At 37.4% G+C, this 25,871-nt stretch overlaps 2 protein-coding genes and 1 non-coding gene across 6 annotated transcripts; 2 read left to right on the top strand and 1 right to left on the bottom strand.

Annotated features, from left to right (window-relative positions):
- Positions 1 to 687: 687 nt before the first annotated feature.
- trnae-cuc (transfer RNA glutamic acid (anticodon CUC)) lies at positions 688 to 759 on the bottom strand. The gene has a single exon. It is a non-coding gene; the product is annotated as a tRNA-Glu (tRNA).
- A 209-nt stretch (positions 760 to 968) lies between these two features.
- On the top strand, positions 969 to 7,893 carry piga (phosphatidylinositol glycan anchor biosynthesis, class A). Its single transcript, XM_088599161.1, has 6 exons — positions 969 to 1,116; positions 2,496 to 3,289; positions 3,496 to 3,628; positions 4,351 to 4,483; positions 4,832 to 5,038; positions 5,536 to 7,893. The coding sequence occupies exons 2-6, from the start codon at positions 2,566 to 2,568 to the stop codon at positions 5,770 to 5,772; spliced, it is 1,434 nt and encodes a 477-aa protein (XP_088455287.1). The 5' UTR covers positions 969 to 1,116; positions 2,496 to 2,565; the 3' UTR covers positions 5,773 to 7,893.
- An 850-nt stretch (positions 7,894 to 8,743) lies between these two features.
- asb11 (ankyrin repeat and SOCS box containing 11) lies at positions 8,744 to 25,507 on the top strand. Of its 4 annotated transcripts, none has more exons than XM_088599128.1 (7): positions 8,747 to 8,984; positions 18,288 to 18,367; positions 18,474 to 18,581; positions 19,721 to 19,871; positions 23,094 to 23,228; positions 23,787 to 23,978; positions 24,903 to 25,507. In XM_088599128.1, exons 1-7 carry the CDS (start codon positions 8,807 to 8,809, stop codon positions 25,025 to 25,027), a joined length of 969 nt encoding a protein of 322 aa, XP_088455254.1. In that variant the 5' UTR covers positions 8,747 to 8,806; the 3' UTR covers positions 25,028 to 25,507. The 4 variants fall into 4 exon arrangements, with proteins under 4 accessions (XP_088455275.1, XP_088455254.1, XP_088455263.1 ...); XM_088599137.1 differs by lacking the exon at positions 8,747 to 8,984 and adding an exon at positions 13,493 to 13,661; XM_088599143.1 differs by lacking the exon at positions 8,747 to 8,984 and adding an exon at positions 16,894 to 17,018.
- The last annotated feature ends 364 nt before the right edge of the window (positions 25,508 to 25,871 follow it).

The raw sequence follows: 25,871 nt of genomic DNA, 5'->3' as shown, positions 1-25,871 counted from the left end.
ACTAATTAAATAAATAGGCAAGGAAATATGTCCATTTCTATAATATAACCTATACGAACAACAGATCGTATAGAAGACCATCTAGTTGGATACAGTTTAATTTTATTCAAGAACCTCAAGCATATTCTTTTTACGATTTTCCGGTACGCGGAAACGTGGGGTCTTACAAAACCTGAAGATCTGTGTACTTGGTTAACTGACATAGGAAAATGTCATCAGCATAGAGTAAACAGATTTAGAAAGATTTTCCTTTTTTTTTGCTCAAATGGTTTCAGAGTAACTGACCATTTGTACTTTACAGGAAAAAAAGTGTTCATATGAAGGAAAATAGCTTTCACTTGCCGATTATCAAACTTTACCGAGAACCAAAATAAAAAAGAAGAATAACGGACACAGCGCGAGCCTGCGTTCTCTCCTCAAACGTCCACACAACACTTTCCCTTGGGTCAGTGATTAAATAAAACTTCTCTTACACTAAACAAATTACCACAGTAAAAACAAACCTAAATAAGAACATAAAATACAGAATACTGAATATGTTAACACAAATTAAATATGTCTCTCAATGTTATTGAACTTATCGCTCGTTAAGTTTCAACACGAGAAAATAGAATACGTCAACACAAGTACCTTTAAAAATTAAAAGGCAGCAAATCAACAATCAATAACTAGACTAAAAAAGTCACATTCCCTGACCGGGAATCGAACCCGGGCCGCGGCGGTGAGAGCGCCGAATCCTAACCACTAGACCACCAGGGAACCACGCGACTAAGGCTTTAAGGTAAATTAAAATTAAATAAATTAAATAAAAATTATTTAATGCAAGTCGTTTTGGAATAAGAGAGAGTTTTACATTTAAAGAGCCCAAATAAGATCCCAGTCATTTACTTGTACATTTTTTTCAGTAAATTAACATACACCAGAAGACTGCGGAAGTGTTCATTTCCCAGCATGCCAAGCGGAAGTAATCTCTCACGTTCAACACGGAAATGCTCATTGAAAACGAAACGAACATGCACTTCTGCTTAATAAGAAAGCCTGTCTTTGTACTAAAATAATTAAAAAGCTGTGTAGTCCTAGGAGGCAACTGATACGTAACTCATCGTTACATATAAGGTAATACTGTTTTCGTTTGTTGTAAAAACTAAAATAAATGTACTAGTAGTTGTTAAACAGAACTTCTTTTAGTTTCTTCCAGTCACAATTCTAGGTAACCAGCTGTTGTATTTATTACCTCGCGGTGCAGTGATTAAATGTTATGACAGCTTTAGTTTGTACCGTTTCTCGAAGGTGGCACCTCTCAGTTCAATCGCTTAGATTGGTGTCAGGTAAGGGTGCTTTGCTGTGAAGCGTTCTGGGGATAAATTATGAGCTGGTACAGAAAGCATTGGGTCATCAAATGCAGGGCGCTCAAACCGAAACCTAATGAGTTTATCGGAGTGTAGCTGTATAATATGCTCTGTAAATACGTCAACACTTATTCCTGATAAATTGTGTTAACTAAGTGCTGCGACTGGTTACATTTTTACAGTAACCTGAGTATTTTGTGATTAAGAACTGTTGCAAACGAGAAGAGGCTATTCTACCCATATAGCCCGTTTGGTAGCTAGTAATTACTCCAATCAAGCCGTTTACCGAAGGATATCGGTTTCCACAACATGGCTGGATAGTTTTTTCCACAACCTTGTAGTAGTTCTGTTCAAGACTCAAGGTTCAGTTAATTAAGCCTGTCAGTGTATTACATTCCCTTAATCCCTGAAATGTATTAGATTGCTCTTCTCTGGACCGAATCCAGAGCAGCAATAATTTTATAACATAGTGACCAAAATTGTAAACATTTTTAAAAAAAGGCCCTACGAAGTGCATTACATAATTCTAGCACCCCTTGATTTAAATTCCATGCATTCATCCATCAGTTTTCTAACCACTTCATCCAATTGAGGATCGTGTGGAAGCTACAGACTATCCCAGCTGGCAGTGGGCACAGGCAGGATACACCCCGGATGGGACACCAGTCCATCTCAGGGCACACACAGACAACCATGCTAACACCTTGGCTCTTTTTTCCAGAGGCCAATTAATCTACCAGTATGTCACTTACTAATATATATATCCAAAAATTTTGTTCATCTTTCTAACTGCTTCCCAGAATTGCCTAGAAGTAAATGACTCATCAACATAAACACCTAATTCCTTTTCAGAATTCAACCTGCTTCTATCTCAGAGTGTTTTTTATTTTGCATTTATAGTTTTACTTTTGCTACCCTTTCTTTTTTGCATGTTTTCCAGTCCTCCTAATTTGTGTCATTGGAAAATTTGACTAGTTTACTAAATATACCAGAATCTAGATCATTGATAAAAAGTAGGAAGGGTTTTATGTTTAATGTAATTTTTGGTAATATTTGGTAATATTGAAAAGGGGCACTGTGGATTAATTCATGTGGATATGTAATAGTATAGAGGTGAAAGAATAATCACATATCTTTATTTTATAGGTGTGCATTTGAGCTGAGGAGTACAACTCTAAACCTGCATAGATGCATCTCTTGAATTGAATTTTGAACTATGAAGCTGGAACAGAGAATAGGAAGGAGCTCAGAGGGCCCCAAAATTAGCAGGCTCTTGGATGACATTGGACTCAATCACCTGGATCATCCTCACCTCAAGCACAATGTATGCATGGTGTCTGATTTCTTTTACCCCAATATGGGAGGAGTTGAAAGCCACATTTATCAACTATCACAATGCTTAATTGAAAAAGGACACAAGGTTATAATTGTGACTCATGCTTACAGGAACAGAAAAGGTGTGAGGTACCTCACTAATGGACTGAAGGTTTACTATTTACCTCTGCAGGTAATGTACAATCAGTCCACAGCAACAACATGTTTCCACAGTCTGCCTCTGCTCAGGTGCATCTTTGTACGAGAAAGGATCACGATTGTCCATTCCCACAGTTCATTTTCAGCCATGGCTCATGATTCTTTGTTTCACGCCAAGACAATGGGACTGCACACAGTTTTCACAGACCACTCCCTTTTTGGCTTTGCAGACGTGAGCTCGGTGCTGACCAATAAGCTGCTCACTGTGTCGCTCTGTGACACAAACCACATCATCTGTGTGTCATTCACAAGCAAAGAGAACACTGTCCTAAGAGCTGCACTGGATCCTGAGATAGTGTCTGTAATTCCAAATGCTGTTGATCCCACTGACTTCACTCCAGATCCATCCCAGAGGGATGACACCAAGATTACCATTGTGGTAGTAAGCCGGCTTGTTTATAGGAAGGGTAAGAGTGACCTCTGAAAGCAAAAATGTGTTGTAGCAGTAGAGATTAAGGTTAAACTTGCATTTTAATACTGACTTCAAAGTCAGAACATGATTTTATATCTTTTAAGTCTTAAATGGTTTTATCACATTTACTGTGAAGTGCAGAAATACATAGATTGTTGATTTTAGTAATTCCTGCAAATTTTTATTCCTGCTTTCCTGCAGGGATTGATTTGCTTGGTGGCATAATTCCAGAGCTGTGCCTGAAACATCCAGATTTGTATTTCCTCATTGGTGGTGAGGGACCTAAAAGAATTGTCCTAGAAGAAGTCAGAGAAAAGTACCAGCTTCATGATAGGTGAGTTAGGATTTTTGGAGCAATTGGTATTTTTCATTGAAACCCAAGCTCTAATTAAAGTACACTATAAAATGCAGCAAAACAAGGTGCTTTTCAAATTTATATTTATAATTGTAAAGTGTGATTTAAACAGTACTGTACATGAATAAAAATGTAATCTTCTCTTATTAAAAGAAGAACAATATTCTGTAGAAATGAGAAGTATTTTTTTTTTGTCAGAAAACAGTTTTTCTGTTTTGGCACTTATTAATACTTTTTCTGCATGTGTTTGTAAACTTAAGTGTTATAGAAAGAAAAGCAGATATTTCTAGGAATTCAATCTTTAAATGTCTTAGTTCTCTGGCATGATCGATATTTTCATTAACATTTTAAAAGTGCAGCTATCTGTTCTTTTTATCTGGAATGATAAAAGAAAATAGTTTCCACATAAAGAACAACACTTGACATTTAAAAAAATAGTTGATAAAATGTACAGCTGTATGTCAGGAATTTGCAGATATTTGTCTTCATCTATAATGGACTACTCCTTCAAGCAGTGTAAAGCAAACTGATTCTGAACAGTTTTTTTTTCCTCTAATACTAATGTTCGTGGTTCCCCCTGTTCATTTAAAATCACCCTAAAATAAGTTAGTCTGAAGATCTTGGTCCTGCTACAGTCATATTACTTCCTGACGGAGTTTGAAAGACACAGAAATGTCATCTGTTGTTGTTTTCTGATGCAGGGTTCGTCTGTTAGGAGCCTTGGAGCACAGGGATGTTAGAAAGGTTTTGATTCAGGGTCATATTTTTCTAAACACATCTCTAACAGAGGCCTTCTGCATGGCCATTGTAGAGGGTGCCAGCTGTGGTCTGCAGGTAATTATTTCAGTTTCTAATCTTTTCATCTTTTAGATGGGCTAGCTGTGAACACGTCTGATCATTGTGAGATAATTTTACTGGCTAACGTCAAAATGCTTCTTATTAAATTACCTCACTAAGAAAGAACAGAAGCCACAGGAACAAGGTAGTAAATCTGTGTGTTTAGCTCAGTACAGCTTCCAATTATTTTGACCCATTGCAATTGGATAAGTCTGACTTACATTTTATTGAGTTTCTTCTATCAATGTACAATTATTTGAATGTTTCAGTCAGTGTTAGTTAAGACAGTTTTAGATCGCCTTGGTTCTGCAGTGCATTGAAAAGAGTTCTGTGTGCTGTGTCAAGGTTGTTAGCACAAGAGTGGGAGGAATCCCGGAGGTGCTGCCTGAAGACCTGATTACACTATGTGAGCCCACTGTGAAATCATTATGTGAGGGCTTGGAGATGGTCATCGCTAAGCAGAGGGCAGGGAATGTGCCACCACCTGCTGCCATTCACAACCGGGTTCGGACTCTCTACACTTGGAGGAACGTTGCAGAGCGGACCGAAAAGGCATGTTATATACGGGAGCCTGCAATGCACTCGCTCTTGAATTTACATCACACTCAGCCTTGCAAAGTACTCGGGTGTACGTGCTTGTGTAATGTTCCCGTCTAAACAAGTTGTTTTAGAAAGCATCCATGCAGACCACCTGACTTCTAAAATGCAGTGTGTCTTAAATCTCAAAAATGGCTTTTCTTGTAGCTTCCTCTTGCTGGTAAATGGAGACATCCTTCAATATAAATTAATTTTGATGTAAAAAGTCACTTGGATTTTAAACCCAATAAACAGAAGCAGTTTTAAGAGTATTATAGTTGGTGGTAGTGTACATAAATATAACATTTTGTATGGAGGAAGGTGTTTTTTTACATGGAGAATGAGAACTATGAATGGCAGTCCAGTTGTCTTTGAAGTGAAGTAATTGAATTTTTACACTCATGGTCTAGTCAGTTAATGATTTTTTTTTTGAAACCATGAGCTAATCCATTTATCTTTTGGTATATTCACAGGTTTACGATAGAGTGGCCAAAGAAGTGGTCTTGCCTTTGGACAAGCGTCTCCAGAGACTGATGGCCCACTGCGGTCCAGTAGCAGGTTCAATTTTTGCGTTTGTTGCTGTGCTGGACTTCCTGCTCCTCCTGTTTTTAAGTTGGCTTGTCCCAGATTCTGTTATAGACATTGCAGTTGATGCTTCTGGTCCCCATGGAGTTTGGAAAAACAAGCACAGCAGAAAAGGAGAAGACTGAGACAAAAAGAACAGAAGGGTTCCTCAGCAGAAAGCAGCAGCAACTGAATTCATACTAATAAAAAATATTAAAAGGCCATATTTGTCTGATGCAATTCTCATATTAGTTTACAAGTTTACATTTTATTGGCAGTGCTAATGGTTTCATCTGACACGATTTGTTTCTGTCTCTGCCTTTGATTTATTTCCTCAGGTATTTTGTCTGGGTTTTTCTATAGATTTTAAAATTTTGTCTGACACTTCTTTTACAGGGACCTTTTGCATTTTTCAATGTTTATTTATATCGATCATGCTTGATCATTGCAATGTCAAGCATAGAGTTAAGTACTGCAAATTCCAGAGAAGCACATTTTTGTGAATAAGCCATTTTTCTGTTGGGGGACACTGTCTTGTCAGTTATGTGATGTCACAACTTAGGACTGCTGTTCGTCTCTGCTTGGTTTTTAATGCGGTACTCTAGAGCTCCAAACATAACATCAAAAGCTACTAGCCTAATGTGTAATAAAACCATTAAAGTGAGTGGCAATGAGTTACATGAAGTTGAAGCAATTGTCCATTGTACTACAAGTGAGGAGTGTATACAGGTGAAACCTTTCTGCTCATTCTCCTGTTCTTTTATTAAACTTTAGTCTTCCACAAAGTCTGTGCAGAGATGAGTGTTTTAGACTAGGATGATTTCTTTGAATAGTCTCCAGAGGAGCATAACACAAGCTCAATATGCACATCTTCATGAGAAAATGTGTTGAGCTCAACATTTCCGCCAGAAGGAGACTTCATAATTCAATGAGTTGTGTAAGCTGCAGATGGGAACTGGGGTCTCGGTCAATTGACATACAAAATTTGTCAAATGGCTTTTAGCACTAGTATTATACAGTTGTGTGTTATTGTTGCATAGATAGGGAGAGTTGAGACTTTTAAACTAGTAATGCTTCATGTATTAACATAAAAGTATACTTTTCTTAGTGCTACAGATAATTATAAACACATTTAACAATTGTTAACCATTCCATAATGATTATACTATGAGTATAATTTATGATGTAAAAATGCTAACTAAGGGCTAACGGTACGGTAGCTTATTTCTGTATGTGAATATTACTTAAATGCATTTTACACCCACAAAAATATGACAATATGCAACAATGAACAGTTAAGTTTTTGTCATTCTCTTTTCCCTATAAAAAACTTAATTTTCATGACAGAGTAAAAACGAATTGTGAAGAAGAATTTCACTTCGTGATTTCTGAAATGTATTTTGATTCATGTAAACCTGCCAGTATAAAGCAAGTTAGAATTCTCATTATAGAACGTGTGTTCTTTTCCTCTATCCAACAGATGTTGGACAATAGCAAATTCAAAGTTTCACCTTTGCTCTTTATCTCCTTACAGCATTGGATGGAGGAGCTGCAGTATTTGTATGAGTATAGCTGAAAACAGTTATAACATTTAATTTATTTATTTTAAAACTCTTCATTTTTATGTTTTATTTGTGTGTATTTGTTTATGTAACACATCTAATCTGAACTAATTAAACTAGTCTGTTAGGCCTAGTAATTGTGCAATCAGAGGTCAGTTTACAGAGGAAGCTGGTTTAAGTATTTAGTCTATAACATCCTTCAAAACGTAGGTTTTGAAAAAAAATGCAAATCATCCCTTGCATTTTATTACTGCTTTTCTTTGTATTGTATATGCTGGAGTTGTAAAGTATTTGCAGACTGTATTAATTACTTATTTCATACCTCAATTTTATATAGTGAGCAAGATTAATAAGTAAAGTGGATATTAGTCTTAAAGGAAATAAATCCAGGAGACAACGGTGACCTATATATAATCCTTAACAATACCAGCTAGTAGGCTGAAATGTTATAATTTATTGTTTTGAGAATAAAATAAAGCAAGCATACCTTATCATTTAATTGTCAATTGTCAACAGTCATTTACAATAGGTGTTATTTCTTCCCATGTCACATTCATTTGTAATGAAATTCTCAGATTAAGGAATTCTTTCACCCATGTATGAATTAAACAATTAATCTAAAATAAAAAATGTCAGATCTCCTCACTGCACTGTCTATATGTAACTTGTACTAAGTCTGGAATAATAAAAAATCATTAATAAAAATCAGACTTCAGTGAGCTTTCTTAAAACATCACAGTAAAAAGACATTTTTTGTGTAAAATTCAGGAATTATAATAATTCTGGAAAAAAATATTCTCCAATTCTTAATGGAATCCATAAATATTCCTTATGTGGCATCCTGTCCAGGGTGTATTTCTTGTGATTGTTGCTTCCTGGAATAAGCTCCGGCTATTCCTGAATTGGATTTAAGTGGTTAGAAAATGAATGGATGGATGATTTAAAGGTATAAAATACCTATCATTAAACTCATGCTCTCGAGTTTAATGCAGCTCGAATATCATTAAATGCCTTTCTGAAAGGGTTAATATGCACAACATATGTTGGTTATAACTATATTGGGACAAGTAGAAAACAAATGTGAGCTTTTATTTGCAAGATAGATTACAAAATGCAATTCAAGGTTTTTTTTTCCAGTTGTATTGTACAAACTTTAATTATGCAGTTGTCACATTGAATTGGCAATTTAATGTTTCAATGAACACTTTCGTATTCCATACTATTAGTATTATTACTTTTAAATGAATTCTTATCTTTCAAGTTTGGAATGTGAAGCTTGGTTGTATTTATATTTGAAGCAAGCTTTGCTCTTGAAAATAGCTATTGCGATTGGATTTTCTTCTTAGTAGTTGCATCTATTTTTAAACTCTGATCTCTATCTTTTAAAATCTTAAAATATCCAACACTGAGCTTTTAATGCCCACAACCTCCCTATCCACAATGAACAGTGTAAAAGGAAACTTTGTAATACATCAAAAAATGTATGAACTAATTATATTCTTAGTAACAGAGAGACATACCAACTGTAGCAGGATTTAAAATAGAAGTCATATGATACCCAGAATAGAATGGCAAAACATACTGTAGCAGATCTAGGATACTATCAGCACTGAACAAAATGGAGGACAGTTCTATACTGGCTGCTTTTAATAATATTTATGTTACAATTTTTGCTTTGTTTTGCTTTAAACTTTTGATAAAGATTTGTCTCGCCTTGTTAACCCATTTCTACATCGTCCAAGGAAACAGAAAAGAGGCAGCTCGAATCGCAGAAGAGATCTATGGAATAAGCCCAGGTACACACCACTTTCCAGTTAATTAACAAGTAGGCACGTTGTGCACAGCATCTTCTTCAGTATCCTTTCAATAAGCTTAACATTAATATTCATTGTCATATATATATAATAATCTTTTACATGGGTAAGTGGGTTGATGTATTTAAATAAGTACCAGATACTGACGCTATGCCCATTTTCACTTTGGAAGGATAGAGTTTAATTCACTAACAGTTGCTTGGCTCTTCGTTATTAAAAATGCATTTGCTTGCAATGAGTGGGAAGATATTTTAAGAATTAGGGAGTTTATTTATTCCAAGAAAAAATAATGTATAAAGTATAATCTTAATTTTTACTTTTATGCCAGTGCAAATCTGATGTGCTGGAGATGAATAGAGGTTTCAGTTATGCTTTTTCTTGTGTTTGTTAAGTATCTGAAATGTATCAGGTAAGTATAAACAGCCATACTGATTTAGCAAATATGTCTAATGTGACGTCTGAGCTTCAAACATTGCTCATTCATTATTTATGTAGTTTAAAACCTGAACGTTAAAGACTATTCATGTCTTTGTAGCGGTGAACATGTAGTTTAAAGAAAGCGTGTTTTAAAAAGGTAGTAAAATACTGCAGATGTCTTTGGCTTACTGAGTGCACAGCTTTCCTCTCAATTTTCAGAAACAGTGCTGTGTGTAACATGTGAATGATAGTACAGATGATACAGTGCTGTAACTTTCACCAGTGTGAAAAATCTGTGTGTATCTGTGATCAAGAACGAAAGATGTTTTCTCACAGTGCATCGGGAGTGATGAAATACTAGAAATAACTTTTAAATATTGCAAATTGTAAATTGTTCATTAGTACATTAGTCCTACTGAGATGTGTTTGTTCTGAATAAACATATTTAAACTGACATTCAACAGGGCTGACAATTATTTGGATACAAGAGTAGTGATAGTCTTGATGGGACTGTGAACAATTATTTAAAATTAAAACAGAAAATGACTGCAATTGCTTATTGACTTTAAGAGTGGATAAAAAGAGTAGATTCTGCACTGATAAACTGAGTGTTATTAATGTATGGAAAGATTTTGTGGAGTACAATTACTAGAACCTTTAAAAAGTTCCCTTGATACTGAAGTAGAAACATTTTATGTGTAAGACAGTGAATTAGGCAGTTCTAATAGGCTCTAATATAATTTATTAGCTGATATTTTACTCTTATGCAAATGCAGACTGGCTTTGTAATGTGTTTTCTTTTCTGGTAGTCTTATCCATGTCCATCCACTCACATTCATTTTGAAATTGAAAATGAGAATCAAGCTGTTATCAGATTTCCAATCTTATTGCATGCAATACAAAACTAACTTTATCGTGTCTTCCATTTGTTCACGTTTACACAGCAAAGTTTTATACATTTAATAAAAAGGTACTTTCTCAAATTCCTGTCTTTGCTTTTGTCCAGATGCAGTAGTTGTTATTATAGAACCACTTTGTCACAGAAGTACTGTACATTTCTCACACCCCAGCTTACTGCTGTGTTGTCAGTGTAAGCTTTTCTTTTCCAGTACATGTCAGAAAACAGTGGTTATTTAGAAACAGTATGTATATGTCCCTGGAATGTTTAGTCTATCCTTTCTTCAGTTGTTCTTCAGATGCAGGAACCCTGGCTTTGCTTATATTTGTGCACCAAAAGGTGTAGGAAGCCAAAACAGAAAAATGTTTTGGTTTCTTTTTTTATCAGAAAGAGTGGACAAAGTGTACACAAGCCTTCTTCGTCACAGGAATTCATACTCCCACTACTACTACTAAAAGAATCCTGTGAAACATGTCAGGCAAAGAAGTCTGCTGTTTCTCTGTTAGGATTTTTCAGTTCTACTGAACTTGTACAATCTTACTTACGTATAATCTATTAGGCATCACATGTATTGTAGCAATGCAGCTGGTTGGAAAAATGTAATCCTTGGAAACAGCATTCTTCCAAGAGGAAGTCAATCAAGTCACTCCTGGTTGATGGAGATGGAAAACTCTCTCAGGCGTCAAATCAGAGTATCCTATAAATATTCCATTGGGTTTAGATGAGAAGGCCAGGACTTGTGGATGACATTAGTGTCATATTCATCAAAGTCCTGGGTGAACACAGGTGCTCTGTGGAGGGGGGGAAAGTGTCATCCTGGAAGACACCCCTCCTGACATGAAAGAACTGCTGCAAGTTCAAGTTCAAGTTCAAGTTTATTGTCATTATACTCATACACAGGTATATGGTGTAACGAAATGCTATTTAGCGAGCTCTCAGATGGTGAGACAAAAAAACAATTCAATTGTGTAAGAAAAGAAAGACAGAGACAACAGGCAATGTGCAAAAGAAAAACAGGTAACAGGTAATGTGCAAAACAACAACAGTTGTGTAAAATCATACGTAAACAGAATGAAATAAAGGATACAAAATTATGGGGAGTGAACGTCTCCCCATAAATTTGTATCCTTTAGGTAGAGGTAGATTTCAATGTGCATTTGAGTTTTGATAAAGAGAAAAGGCACCGCAAGGGTTCAGAGTGTAGGCGAGAGAGGCTGGGAGTTTAATAGTTTGATAGTGTGGGGGCAAAAACTGTCTCTGGTAGTCTGGTAGTCCAGGCCAGAATGCTCCGGTACCATTTTACAGATGGTAGAGGGTCAAACAGTCTGTAGCTGGGGTGTGTGTGGTCTTTGATGATGCTCAGAGCCCTGCTCAGAGCTTTCCTCAAACACCATCTGTCATAAATGTCCTGAATGGATGGGAGAGTAATTCCAGGAAGCTGCAGTCATTAAGGCATGTCACTGTGGTTTTCTACGGTATTGGGACGATGGTGGTTGTCTTGAAGCAGCTTGGGCCTACAGGTTGGGCCAGAGACATGTTGAAAATGTCTGTGAACACACCTGCCAGTTGATTGGCACAGGCTCTGAGGACGCGACTGGGTATGCCGTCAGGTCCTGCAGCCTTGTGTGTGTTCGCTTTTAGCAGAGATCTCCTCACCTCATCTGCAGACAGTGAGAGCACCTGGTCAGCTGCGGAGGGTGCAGCTCTGTTGACTGGTTCTGTGCTGCTGGCTTCAAACCGAGCATAAAAGATGTCGAGCTTGTTAGGCAGGGAGGCATCATGGGCAGATGCACAGATGTTCTTCCTTTTGTAATCTGTGAGGGCCTGTATACTGTACCTTGCCACATGCGCCGTGGGTCATAAGTGCTGAAGTGTTCCTCTAATTCCAGTTTGAGTGTGTTTTTTGCATGTTTAATACTGTTCTTTAGATTGGTCCTGGCTGGCTTTAGTTCTGATTTATTGCCCGATTTGAATGCTGCATCCCTTGCTTTGATTTAGATGTGAACCACACTGTTCATCCATGGTTTCTGGTTAGGAAAAGTTCTTATTTCATGGGGTTCTTAGTTCTTGCAACATGGGGGGAAGATGATCACTCAGGACCCCTAAGTACAGAGCAGCCCTGACCTTGCATTCTAAGAGACTAAGAGAATAAAATGTGCTGTTTGTTGAGAACATGGTAAAGGATGATTAATTTGACCATGTTACATTTTTCCAGTACTCAGTAGTCCATTTGATCTCTGCACCACTGGACTCACAGCTGTGCACTTCCAAGTTTGATGAGCAGTCTGTGCACTGGAACCCTGTTATAAGCATCCCACTCTTTCACTGGAGCTTTTTTTTGATGCAGCTGGTTGTTTGTGCCCCAGATTGAACTTTGTAGTAAATTGATCTGCGATTGCTCGACTGTTTTACTTTACGCTTTTAAATCCTGCATGGATAATACTGTATCACTATCACTATATCTCCAGTATAGTGACCGGAGAATCCGCTTCTGCCCACTGCCCATTGCTGCCGATGCCTTTCCTTCAGGGCTCCATGCTGACATCAACGTACACACAGCTGCTTGTGAAACATCAGCAGCTTGAGCTGTCTTGGTCACTGTAGCTCCTGCCCAATTGCACCCCTGCAATCACAGTCACTGCGGTTTCCTTTTGCAGCCATGCTAGCCATAATTATAGTCAGCTAAAGCTGGCCAATATTTTTATGTGTGACCCTGGGTATGCTGGGATGTTATTTGCTTAGTTAATGTATGATTCATGCCTGTGTGGAAACTCTTGCTTTTAATATACTTGGGTGTCCCTCGTTAACCCAAGGACAGCTTGCTAGAAAGACAGAGAAATTGATATGCGTTTAATATATTTTACATTAAAAAAACCTTTGAGAGACAACAGCAAATAGCTCTGTTGGAATAATAATTCTAAGGGTCACTGCTTGAAAACAGTGAAAAATTTTTAGTAAAACGTTTATTTTTTTCCTAAGGTCACTGCCGACAGATGTTTTTTGGAAACGTCATATGGTGCTGTAATGTGACACTCATATTATGGATTAAATGCTAAATAGCTTCCTAAATCACCTATGGGAAGACACGTGCTTAAATCATCTCAACTTGTTTTTCTTTCCACAACATTGAGCCATGTGGTGTTTTTGCTGCTGCTAGCAGTGAGTGGCTGCCAGTTATTAAAAATACACTTCGGCTGAATGTCCGAGCTCCATGGCGGAAAAGCTGAATTTAGTGCTTGACACTTTTACGCAAAAGAGAAGTGATGTCACCGGGATTTCTGCCCTGTCGTTGGGTTCTAGATATAACTTGTATGGAAATTATATCTGCCATTCATTTCAGGGGGGTAAGTCTTTAAGGCAATTCTGGCTAAAGTAGAGATTGTTTTCTTCTTACACTTCGCTAAAGCCAGATTTAGCATAAACACATCAATGGAGGCCAAGTGTAGTCTTTAAAAACTAGTATTGAAGTGCTTGTTGTGTTTTTTTAAAGGAGTTTCACTTCATATATGGCCAGTTCATTGATGTTTTTTTAAGTTTTAAGTTTTTCACTTTGCTTTAAATCGTCTTAATGTGCCTTAAAATCTCCACACTTAATAGGTTTGAACACTTACAAGGGACAAAATTTACACTGGGTGGTGAAAGCAGAGGCCTGAACAATTACATTAATGTACACACATTACAATTCAATCATTTTCACTGTGTACACAGATATTCCAAATCAACACGAAAAAGGGGATAAATAAAAGGACTTTTTCGATCGAGTTTTTAATTATCCTGATTTTATTCTAACACTTCTTTGTGTTATGATTTATTATTATAGAATTTGTCTGCCTCCAGTTCAAAACGTATATAGTTTTAGTAGAATGTACTTACAAACCTAAAGCTTTAATTGGGGCAATGGGAAATTGTCTAGTAAGGCCACCGCAACACCTTTAAATGCTCTTAAGAACAGATGATAGATGTTTTCTGCAGCTCTAGAGTTCTGGAATACTAAGCAGACCAGAGGCCTAGTTCTGCACTGCTGCATTTATAGTGCGCCAATATTTCTTTTTCACACATCTTCACACTCTATCTTAATTATGCTTTGGTTCAGTCTGTAAATCACATCCAGTTCTAAACCTCTGAGGTTCATTTGTAAGGTTAAACAAGATTGTTTGCAGTAGCATGTTTAGAATGTTTGTACACTATGTTTTTTTCCTATGTTTTTTCACAAAGATAATTCTGCCGTAAGATACAAATTTGCAGTTTTGTTTGTCATCTACATTTTAAAACTACAGACAAAAGATCTTTATCGTAACTGTGGTCAAGATAGTTGTCATCTTCCCATACATTTAATAAAATGGGTTATAGACATGGGGTGTCAATACTGCTGTCTGTGATTGTATTTTCGTTAAAACATACAAGCAGAACTATTGGTCTTATCATCAATAAATGTAAAATGACCTTTTTGTACCCATATGCTTGAACCATGCAACCTGTTATGACAGTGTGTCTCACAGACACATCCATTTTTGGGTGGTGGTGGTGGGGGGACTTCCAAATCAGCTATTTATTTCTATTTTAAAAACGTTTTTAGTTTATATTTTATAGAACTCACGAAGGATGTTTTAATTAGGGTTCTGTGACGTGTTGTGGGATTGTACCACTAAAGACAGTTCGGCAAAACCTAAATCACCAGTACCTCTAGGGGGCAGTATGGTGGTGCAGTAGTTAGCATTGCTGTCTCCGCGGTGTAGGAGCCCTGGGTTCAATTTCAGACCTGGGGTGCTATCTGTGTGGAGTTTGTGTGTTCTCCCCATGTTTGCATGGGTTTCCTCCAAGTGCTCTGGTTTCCTTTCACAGTGCAAAGACATACTCCACTTGTAGGTTAATTGGGTTCAGAAAAAAACTTGTCTGTGATGGACGGGCCTCAGGACATGTACCCCGGTGTACCCCGCCTTCCACCTGTTGCTTTCTGGGATATGCTCCAGCTCTCCCATGACCCCTTAATTGGATGAAGTGATTAAAAGATGGATGGATAGACCTGTGCATATACGGTCTTAGTGCTTCTGGATGGGTGATTCATATACTGTAGTGGAGTAATGGGTCATGTACTATAGATTGATTAGGCAAGATCTTTCAGGAAACATTTTGATTTATGTTCTTATGTCCAGAAGCTGCTAAAATTGAAAGTCAAAACAAAGAAGAGGACCTGAAGAGTGTCTTCTTCTTTCTGATTTCCTTGGATTTTTATATTTTTAAAACTTGGTGAAAGGCATACAATATGTACTGTATGCAAAGCCTTTCAAATTTATTCATACCCCTGATAAAATAGAAACAATAAACTGAAAGTTGTACAGATTGGATAATGCTCCTTGCTTTAAAAATTCAAAAAATGTTATACAGCAATATTTGGCTTTGCATAGTGTTTGTCAAATATATTTTGAATTTACAATATCATAAAACATTTTTTTTTCATTTTGCAATTTTATGTCATATTTGTCATACATAATTTAAGTCCTGAAAACATGAGGGTCACAATTTATTTACAACTCTGCAGTTCGTGTTTTCTAAACCCTTCTTTGGCAGGATTTACTCTGACTAGATGCCTCCTGTAGTGTGTGAGGTCCTGGCACTTCAGAGGAGAGATTTAATTTTCTCCTCCATGTACAGTTGCTCTGGATCCTTCAGACCTGTGGGTTTCTGTAAGTGAGTGAGGTGGTTATTTATTTTGAAAAGCCATTTATTTTTCATGCTGTTCGCTATTCCTTTGTCAGTTTGGATGTGTGCTTTTGGATCATTGTATTGCTGGAACGTCCATCTTAGGCCAAGCTTATGCTTCTTGGCAGAAAGAACCAGGTGTCTAGCCAGAATATCCTGGTACAGCACATGTTGGAGTTCATGACTTCCCCTATCTTGACAAGGGCTCCAGAACCCTTCTCCCCACCCCCAGACACAGTATTGCACAGTGGGCTTGAGTGTTTTCTCAACTTGAACTTTATTTTTTTTTACACCCAACATAAGGCTGATAGACGTGGCCAAAATGCTCAATTATGTTTCCATCTGACCACAGGACACTGTTTTGATGGTCATTCAAATAATGTTTGGCAAGTTTGAGGCCCTGAGTGGCCCCAAAGGCTTCATTCTGTTTCCAAAGAACAAAATGTTGCTAAGAATTTCAATTTGTTGAATTTTATTTAAAGGAATACCGAGATGTATAAATAAATGTAACCCTCGTATTTTATAGATAATGAATTATTAAATGGAAATATGCTCTGTGAAATGCTTTTATTATGACAGAACAACACTGGATATTTTAAAGTTAATCACATTATCCAATCCAGAACTCATTCTGATATCCAATATTTTTGTTCTTTGGTGGGCTAGGGTATGACTAAATCTAGAATACAATATATAGTATATTTGATATGAGTTATGCATTTCTACCTTGTCTTTTACAGTTAAGTGTGAATCCCCTGTTACCAAGCGTCAAGTTGCAGAGCCCTCCTCACAGGCTATGCATTTGCTTTTCAAAGCAGACAGGAGGGGTTAGTTTGAGAGAGATAAAGCAGATAAGACCAGGATATTTCAAGACTTGTATTAGTTCAAGATGTTTTGCTCGGAAATGGCTGGTATGCTGACAGATATTGCTGTCTGGAGGGAACCTTGGAACAGGCTCTATCAGATGCATGGAGAATACATTTGTAATTCTCTCATGGCTGGTAGGTGATTTCTTTTGTTTAAGGAAACACTTTACTCCTGATGTTTTTGGAGATGGCTTTTTTTGGTGCGGTTGCCTTTCACCGTAAGAGCCTCACGTTCACAAATTCATGACAGTTAAAATGATGGACTGTGGCTCAGCAACAATGGAAGAAAAAAGGCAAGGATACCTACTGTTAATATGGTAATATAAACCATGTAATGTTATGGTTTCTCTTGAATGCACAAGGTACAGTAGATAGTAATGAACATTCAATTGTTTAACTGCAATGTATTCATGTTAGGTTTGCACATTCTTATTGTGCTGTCCTAACTTTCTTTCTTATGATACTGTTTCTTTAGTGAGCTGCCATTTTTGACTCTTGTTGCAGGAAAGTCAATAGAAATCACTCATGTATGCTCAGCTCTTCAACTCCTCTGGGAGTTGAGGAGTTAACCTGCAGCGCTAACCAGCGTTAACCTGCAGCTCTGCCTCTTCAGTGAGCTGACAGGCTGTGACTTTTATCATGACTTAATTGAATTTATATAATTTTTTGCAACCCAAAGCTCTTTACATACAGGAGGAGACTGATGTCACTACTTATGTGACCACCCAATTGTGATGAGCAGCAGCCTTTACAGTATGTGCCAGCAGCCTACGTAAATAGCAAAAAAGAAGGAGAAGTGAGAAATTAAGGGAGAGTTTTAATGAGGCCTGGCTGAATTTTCTGCAGGACACTTGGGTAAACAGCCTTTCTCTTTAACACAGTGCCACAGGCTTAATTACCAGGTAGTCAGGTCTTCAATTTAATGTCTCATCCGAAGGATGAACCACCAAAGCACAATATCCCCATCAGAGAATTGAGGTTTTGGTTTGGCATTTCTTGTCCAAAGGGGAGAAAGACAACAATTGTGCCACCAGCACCACCGACAGAAGAACTGGGTTTTCTTTAGAGGACTCATATCCCAGTACTGAACAGATCCAGCCTTGCTAAGCATCTGAAATCTGACAATTTGATCTACCACGCGCCTTAGACTTCCAAATTCTATACCAAAAGGTGAAGAAGTGTAACAATTATGATAAAATAATTGTGTGTCAAGATAGCATGATAATTCAGCATGTGTTAGAAACAAATGACTGGGTTTCCACCTCTACCAGTGCAGGTTAGGAGAAGTACATGAGCATGTCCTGCAGTGCTCACCTTCAGCTAGGGTCTCTTCAGAATCTGATGCAGAAAGTGACTGTAAGTTACACCATCCTGTCCTGAACTGTTTATTGACCTGTGTCACAGGCTCCTGGGCTGACAGATCTCCTCTTCACGATGCCGCCTTCCAGGGCCGCCTTCTCACCCTCAAGACTCTCATTGCACAGGTACAGAAGGATGGCCTGTTCATTTGAGAATTATTACCTTGGATGCTGTCGCCAGTGATAACGCCACTTTTCACCTCTAGTTCAGTAACTCTCCTTTGCTTTGCAGGGTTTTAATGTGAATATTATGACCATCGACAGGATGTCTCCACTGCATGATGCCTGTCTGGGAGGTCACGTTGCCTGTGCTAAGGTTCTCCTGGAGAATGGGGCAAATGTAAGTGCTGAATCAATGATATAATAATAGTGGCAGAGAAATCTATTCAAAATGTGAAAAAAAACACCAAAAAAATTAAAGGAACTTTTTGTGATTTCTTAGCACTGAAGATACTGTAACATACAGTACAGTACACGCAATGGAAAACAGCATAAAATAATTTTTATTTTATTTATTGTACCCCCAAAAATGTTTTGTTTAATAACAATCTGTTATCTGAAATTCATTTGCTTCTAATTAGATTATTGGAAATTTGATATTCAATAAAGCAACTCGAACTGGTTTCTTTTTACAGTAAGGGATTACTGTAAAAGAGGTTGCAGTTACAGACTGAGCAGGTCGGTCCCCAGAGTTGAGTCCCATCAGGGTGTTGAATGGTGACTTGAAGTGCTGCAATTGCAAAGAAGAAACCAAATTCAGCTGAAAAATTCAAAGCTGTGACTCTGTATAACTGCATATAAGAACAGATAATTCAGTAGTTCGGTTAGACCCTTATGAATGTAGAAAAGAGACGAGATATGTACAGTATAGATAGAGTATTTGTCCTGACATGCCTAGCTGAAGACTTTTGGAAGGAGTAAGCTAGGGAATTTGCTGCAAGGGTGTAGATGGGGTGGTAGGGGGAGGAGGAATGCGAGAGAGATACATGAAGGAAAGACCTAGGAAGAATCATCCATTCTCTGATCACTTCATCCCATGTAGGGTTGCAGGGGAGGCAGAACCTATCTTTACAAGCAACAGGTGCAAGATGGGACACCAGTCAATTGCAGGGCACACACAGACACAAACACAGACACACGCACTCACACCAGGGCCAATTTTCCCAGAAGCCAGTACATGGATGTCTTTGGACTGTGGGAGGAAACTGGAGCACCCACAGAAAACCCACACAAACACGTGGAGAACATATTATCTTTCCAAACTAGCACAAGGTAATTCAAGTCTTGTGAATGTTATTGTATAACATGCACCTTTGATTGCTAAAATATTTGCTTGCTTATTTTGTCGTTTTTTTTTACTGACACCAAATATGTATCTACAGCACATTTCAATTGTCCCATCTGCTAAGCCACCAGCTGTAGTCCCATTGAATAGGTTGTTGTTTCTTAATGTACGTGTCTCTGTGGCTCTTTCTCCAGGTGAATTCAGTGACTGTGGATGGCATCACCCCTCTGTACAATGCCTGCTGCAGTGGCAGTGCAGCCTGTGTCAATGTGTTGCTGGAGTATGGATCCATTCCACAGCCAGATGGCCAGCTTGCGTCACCCATTTATGAAGCAACAAAGAGAGGTACATTGGAACTGAGTAGAGTTTAACTTAATAATACAAGTGTATGACTAACAGGTTTACAGAGCTGTACTGTTTCCTTCTTCAGTGAAAGTACACTCAGAGCCCCGTTTTAAGATTGCATTTTATACTAGTATTCAAAGTGTTAAGATTTGTTTTATATTTAATATAAAAACATAAACCTTTTATATTTATATTTAATAATAGTATACAAGTAATCAGTGAAGTTTAATTTTTTTGGTTCATGACAAGTGATCAAAGGTTATGTATTTATGAACAATGTTATTTCGCTTTCTAAACTCTAACTAAAAGTGGAAAATTAAACCCCACTGTTTGAAGTACAGTATGAATAATGCAACATATCTCCTTTAAACCTAAGGTATTTTCTTATATACATGTAAATGGAGCCAAATACAGTGCTGTTTCAATGCCAGTGTTCTGACAGGAGTCTTTTAAACAAATATTTACATGTCTTAGGGGTTGGCACTGAATATAGATTTATGATTTGAAAGGAGCACAAAGTTGATAAACAATTTGGAGACTAAGTTAAAACAAGAAGTAAGGTGCATTTCTCAAAAAATTAACTTTAGTAAAATTTTGCTTTGAAAAAATGAGTAATGATCAGTTAAAATACTTTGTGCACTAGAATGTTTCTTATTTCAAGTCATGACATAGCTAACCTTATGCTGGAAATTAACTTAAGGCGGTTATCCCTCCCTGAAAAAAATGAGCACACGTATAAACACAGACATAGCGATAAAAGTAGTGTGAATAGGTAGAGTTCTGATAAAGAAATTATAATGTTCAGCTTCTTACTTTAGCACCACTCATGTGTGTTTAAATGATGTCTCCTGTTGTTTGCATCAGGAGTTTTTTCTTTATTACACTTTACAACCAGGTCTAAGAGTTCAATATATAACCCAAAGTACTGCATGGTGCTGACAGTGTTGCCGTGAACAACTCAATGTTATCTGTGGTGTTTAGAATAAACTAGGCTGGAAGATTGGACATTTGGTGCTTGTCAAGGTTGTGTAGTGGTTGTCAGTACCTACTCAGTTTTTTAAGAACATGCTTTGTGGTAATGCTGCCACCTCTTGGAAGGACATTCTTGAAATGCTTCCTCCTTTTAATTGTGAAGTGAAGGTTGTACAGTATATATGCATATTTCCCAGAGGTTTCTGGCTTTATATTGTAAGACATTTTGAGCAAAAGTAAAAACAGGTCAATAAAAGAGGAATATAGTTGAATGAGGAACTGGCGTTTTATTATAAGGCTTTTAAAATATCTGAGCTTTGATGTTTGTCATGTATACAGTATATATTCCAGAATGGAGGCATGCTGGCAAAGTTGTTAGCAATGTTTCCCTGCAGCACAGGGACCGAGGGTTCAATTCTGGACCTTGTGTGCTATCTGTGTGCAGTTTTTATGTTTTTCCCATGTTTCTGTGGGTTTCCTATCATAGTCCAAAGACATACTGGTAAGTTAATTGGCTCCTGGGACAATTGACCCTGATGTGAGAGTTTGTGTTTGTGTGTGCCCTGTGGTGGACTGGTGTCCCGACCAGGGTGTACCCTGCCTTGCACCCGTTGCTTGCTGGGATGGGTTCCTGCTCCCCTGTGACCCCGGATTATATGACGTTGTTAGAAAAGGGATGGATGGATATGTTCCAGGATAACTATTTCAGTAATATATTTGAGCAAAACGATGTAAGATTTTATTGGCAACAACTACAGCATTTACAGGATTGAAATGGTAACTTATGAATACAATTTTAATCATGCAGAATCGAGGTCGTCTACAGTGCCTGTTATTCATGTTCAGTTTCCAGCATACTGAGTTTTCCCCTTCAGTGCTATAGTAATAATAGACATTAAACATTTGCGTAAGGTGAGGTTGCCTAACCAAAATGCTTAGCACAAGTAAATTGGCTTGTGTTGCATTAGGTTTGTGTTCAGTGCATGCTTACACTTTTTAGTTAGCACACTTTAATCTGCTTGAATTGTATTATCTTTGTGTTCAACCCAGTTTGCAGGTTACCCAAGGGCCAGAGAAAAGTAAAATTTTGCTCAGCGGGAATAGCTTTCCATTCAGACTACACAAGGCATGTCTAATCAGAAACAGGCAGGCTCTTTCACTGCTAAAGTACAAGAAAGATAGGGTGTGTCTTTGCACCATGTTAACACCTCCGTACCAAGTCTGAGGCTAGAAGGATGAAGTCCAAACAGTCTTTTCAGTCTCCACTGGAGGTGGAAAAATTTATATCTATCAAGATCAGTGTATAATAGATTGTTACTAGGGTAAATTCATATGGAATAGTGCATTTAAGAAAATGTATTTTAAGCATTTATTTGATTGTTTTCATATCAATTGCAAAAAAAATTATGAAAAACATAATCTGAGTTTCAATCACATTTTGAAGATAGAGAAGTTGTACAGTATTTTTAATAAGGCAGAGTGAGATAGAAGTTATCTATCACAAATGATAGAAGTTAAAAGACTTTAAGGAAGAGGGGAGAGAGAAAGGACTAGAGATGATTGCATCAATCAGAGTAAATGGGAGGATTGAAGGCCAGTAATCCAAACACTAAGAGCATAAGAATGGATACAAATGAGAGTAGGCTGTTTCTCTTGGCGCATCTAGATTGAGCTAAGGCACAATACAGTAGGCTGAGCTAATAAAATCTGTCAAAGAAGGGTTGTCAAACTGACTTTTGATTCATTTATTAAATTGTTTCTAATCTTAGGGAATGTAAAATTGAAACTACAGAAAAACAGAAAACAGAAAACTACAGTAAGTGGAAGTACAGTTGAAACTAAAAACTGGTAAAACGTCTTTATGCAAAGAGTGGTAGGAGTATGGAACAAGATATCCAGTCTTGTGTTGAAGTTGATACCCTGGTTTTTCATCAAGAACCATCTGAATGATCAATTAGTCATCATTAAGTGTTGATTTTAACAAACGGAATTGATGGCCCAACTGGCCTCCTGTTGTTTGTAACTGTTATTAAGATCTTAAAAGATCTCTGAATGCAAGATGGGGCAAGGGAGAGGCAGCTAATTTCAGATTGAAAAGGGTGAGGAGCCCAGATCATAGGCTTGGATATTTTCTGATATTTTGTTTCAGTACTAAAGATGAGTTCATAAAATACAGAGAAACACAACATGACCTTTCAGAAGTATCTACAGTAACTGGTAGTACATCTGAATCATCTTTGCCTCCCCAAGGTCACAGAGAGTGCATGGAGCTTTTACTTGCAAATGGAGTGAATATTGACTTAGAGATTCCACAGACGGGGACACCTCTTTATGTTGCCTGCACCTTTCAAAGGACAGACTGTGTCAAGAAGCTGCTACAGTTAGGCAAGTCATCTTTATGCCTTGGTTTTAACTCAAACACCCATGAAGAATGTATTTTTTGTGAATTAATCAATACAATTTTTTGAAGAGTGTATGTGTAATTCAACATCTTCTTGTTTAAGGGGTTTATTTCAGTCTTGTTCATGCTGTTGTCAAAGCAGAGGTTAGTAAAGTGGAGAAGATGAGAACAGAGGAGTGTATTTACAAGGACTCACAGTGAAGCCTTGGACATTGCGCTTCACTCAAATTGCGATATTGAATGTCCTGTACTCTCCACAGCATCATTTTGAATTAGAATTTGCTTCCAAGTGTCTTATTAAAGGATTATAACACATCATCTTCTATTTTTCAACTTTGCTTTTGCCTGGTTAAGATAACCTTATTATTTAGATTTTTTTCTCCTCTTTTTAATTTAAAGGGAAATAAGAAAGATGGATCTTGTGACAATAGATGTTAATAACAAAACTTATATGGAATTGTGCATAAGAGCAATGTGTATTGCATAACATCAGCAGAGAAAGCAGATATAACAATCCACATGCATACTTCTACTCATGGCAGGAGCTAATGTTCACAAAGGCAGACTTCAGGATACCCCCCTTCATGCAGCTGCAAGGAAATCCAGTGCCAAAGTAGTGGAGATGTTGATCGATTATGGAGCAGATGTGAAATCCCGAAACAGTGAGGGGAACAGGCCTGTGGAAGTGTGTGCGCCAAACACAGCAGTGGAGAGAGCCCTGTTATTACGAGAAGGTATTGTCTGCTATAATCCATTCATTTCTCTATGGGTTTGATTTCCTACCACAGCTCAGTGTAGGGCACATTTATCTGTTTTCCTCTGTAACGTTTAGTTTCACACTCCAGGGAAGTGTATGTGACCCCAACTCTGTCCTACTGGATTTAATATGATTCTTCTTGGGATGCTGCCAGAACTAGAGAGCTGTGTGTTGTACTTCCAAGTTTTCCCAGTTCCGCTACAGACTAAATAATTGGCACCCTCCTTGTAAAAACAATATTATTTATTAATTCAATAATTTCAAGACATTGTGGATTAAGCTATTCTTATGTTTGTACATCTTTTCAAAGTTCACTGAACAGTGATGTATTCTAGAGAGATGCCAATAGATAACAAGACAGTTGCATAAACTGTAGTATGCAGTATTTCAGTATACAGTATACATGTTCTTTTAATATGAATCAGTGTTCCATAATCTTAAAAAACATATTTTAATTGCTAAATACATTTTAATAAAACATATATAGTACAGTATAGAGTGCGTATTAAAAGTCTAAATACTCTCTCCAAAAAGTAACACATTTTGTGGCCTAACAGCCTGAAATCAAGACACTCTAAACCTCCAAGTGAAAAAAAAAATGGTCTAACATTCTGAAAAGTAATTACAAATGAAACCCTAAAAAATACAAACATTGGCCTTGAAACCTCAATGTTCCAAGGAGCTTTATACATTATACAATTTAGGAAGAAATGCATGAACTTGTCTTGTTTTTACATGTTATGTGCATTCCTGATCATTTTAGTTAATGATGCTTCATTTGAAATTTGCCAGGCAGGTGCATGAGCGCTTACAAGCATAGCTGGAAACACTGTTTGTAATGAGAAAATGTCTTTCTTCACGTCACGTTTTGAAAACTTTTCCCTTCTTATGTCCACTTCAGGGCCCACTGCTCTGACACAACTGTGTCGCCTTTGTATACGGCAGTGCCTGGGGCGATTGAGGCTACACAAACTTTCCAGCTTAGATCTTCCAGATCGGTTAAAAGAGTTCCTGCTCTACAGGTAATGAGCCTCAGCTCTGAAGACTGCACGACTGTCTTTCATCCTTCCTGTCAGATGTTGCAAGCTGGTGCCACACTGCAGGACTGTGGATCATCTGTCTTTCCAAGCCCTTCTTAAAGAATTTAACCCAAAGATGTTTGGCTAGCCTTATACACAAAGAGCTTCTGTATTGCAAATAACTCAGAAGTCAATTAGTCATTTTAGTTAGTATGTAACCAGCTGTTGAGGGATTAAGACATTTTTTCAAGTACATTTCAATTTCTTTTTCAGAATATAGTGAACATACTGAAGATGAAAATTTTTCTTCATGACGTGAAATTTGTCATTCATAAACCTTTTGCAGTAGAGCCTTTTAGTTCTTTACAGGGAAAAGAAACTTGGCATGGTGATAAATGTTTGTGAATGGGACAATTAGACTGGAAACAGTTGTTTCGGCATGAATCTAGTTTGATGTACTGTAGATTAAAGTTGTTTTGGTATTCCACTGACCATGTGAGAAGTCATTTAATATGTTTATCCCTACTCCAGATTCATTTGTTCTCTATCCCACAGTTTTTAGGTGTCATAAAAGTCTTACAACCTTTAGAATACATCATAAAACACAAAGTAAAGGATTCTCTTCATTTAGTTTGCACTGTGTGTCTATCTAAACACTCACAAACCTATATATATATATGGTACACCGCTTGCTGTTGGAGAGAAATTCCACTGAAAAATGCACTGTCCCATTGTCCCAAGGGGACCCAAGGGGTGTCCCATTGGGAATTATAATGTGATCTTTAAAAATGGGCATGTCCAGGCCAACAAACATACCAAACACAACTGTGAGGTTCAAAAACACCCCAGTG

Source organism: Lepisosteus platostomus, chromosome 2 (genome assembly GCF_059453375.1).
Source record: "Lepisosteus platostomus isolate fLepPlt1 chromosome 2, fLepPlt1.hap1, whole genome shotgun sequence".
NCBI classification, from domain to species: domain Eukaryota; kingdom Metazoa; phylum Chordata; class Actinopteri; order Semionotiformes; family Lepisosteidae; genus Lepisosteus; species Lepisosteus platostomus.
Note: the sequence above shows the minus strand (reverse complement) of the source record. Positions and strands in the feature narration are given on the sequence as shown.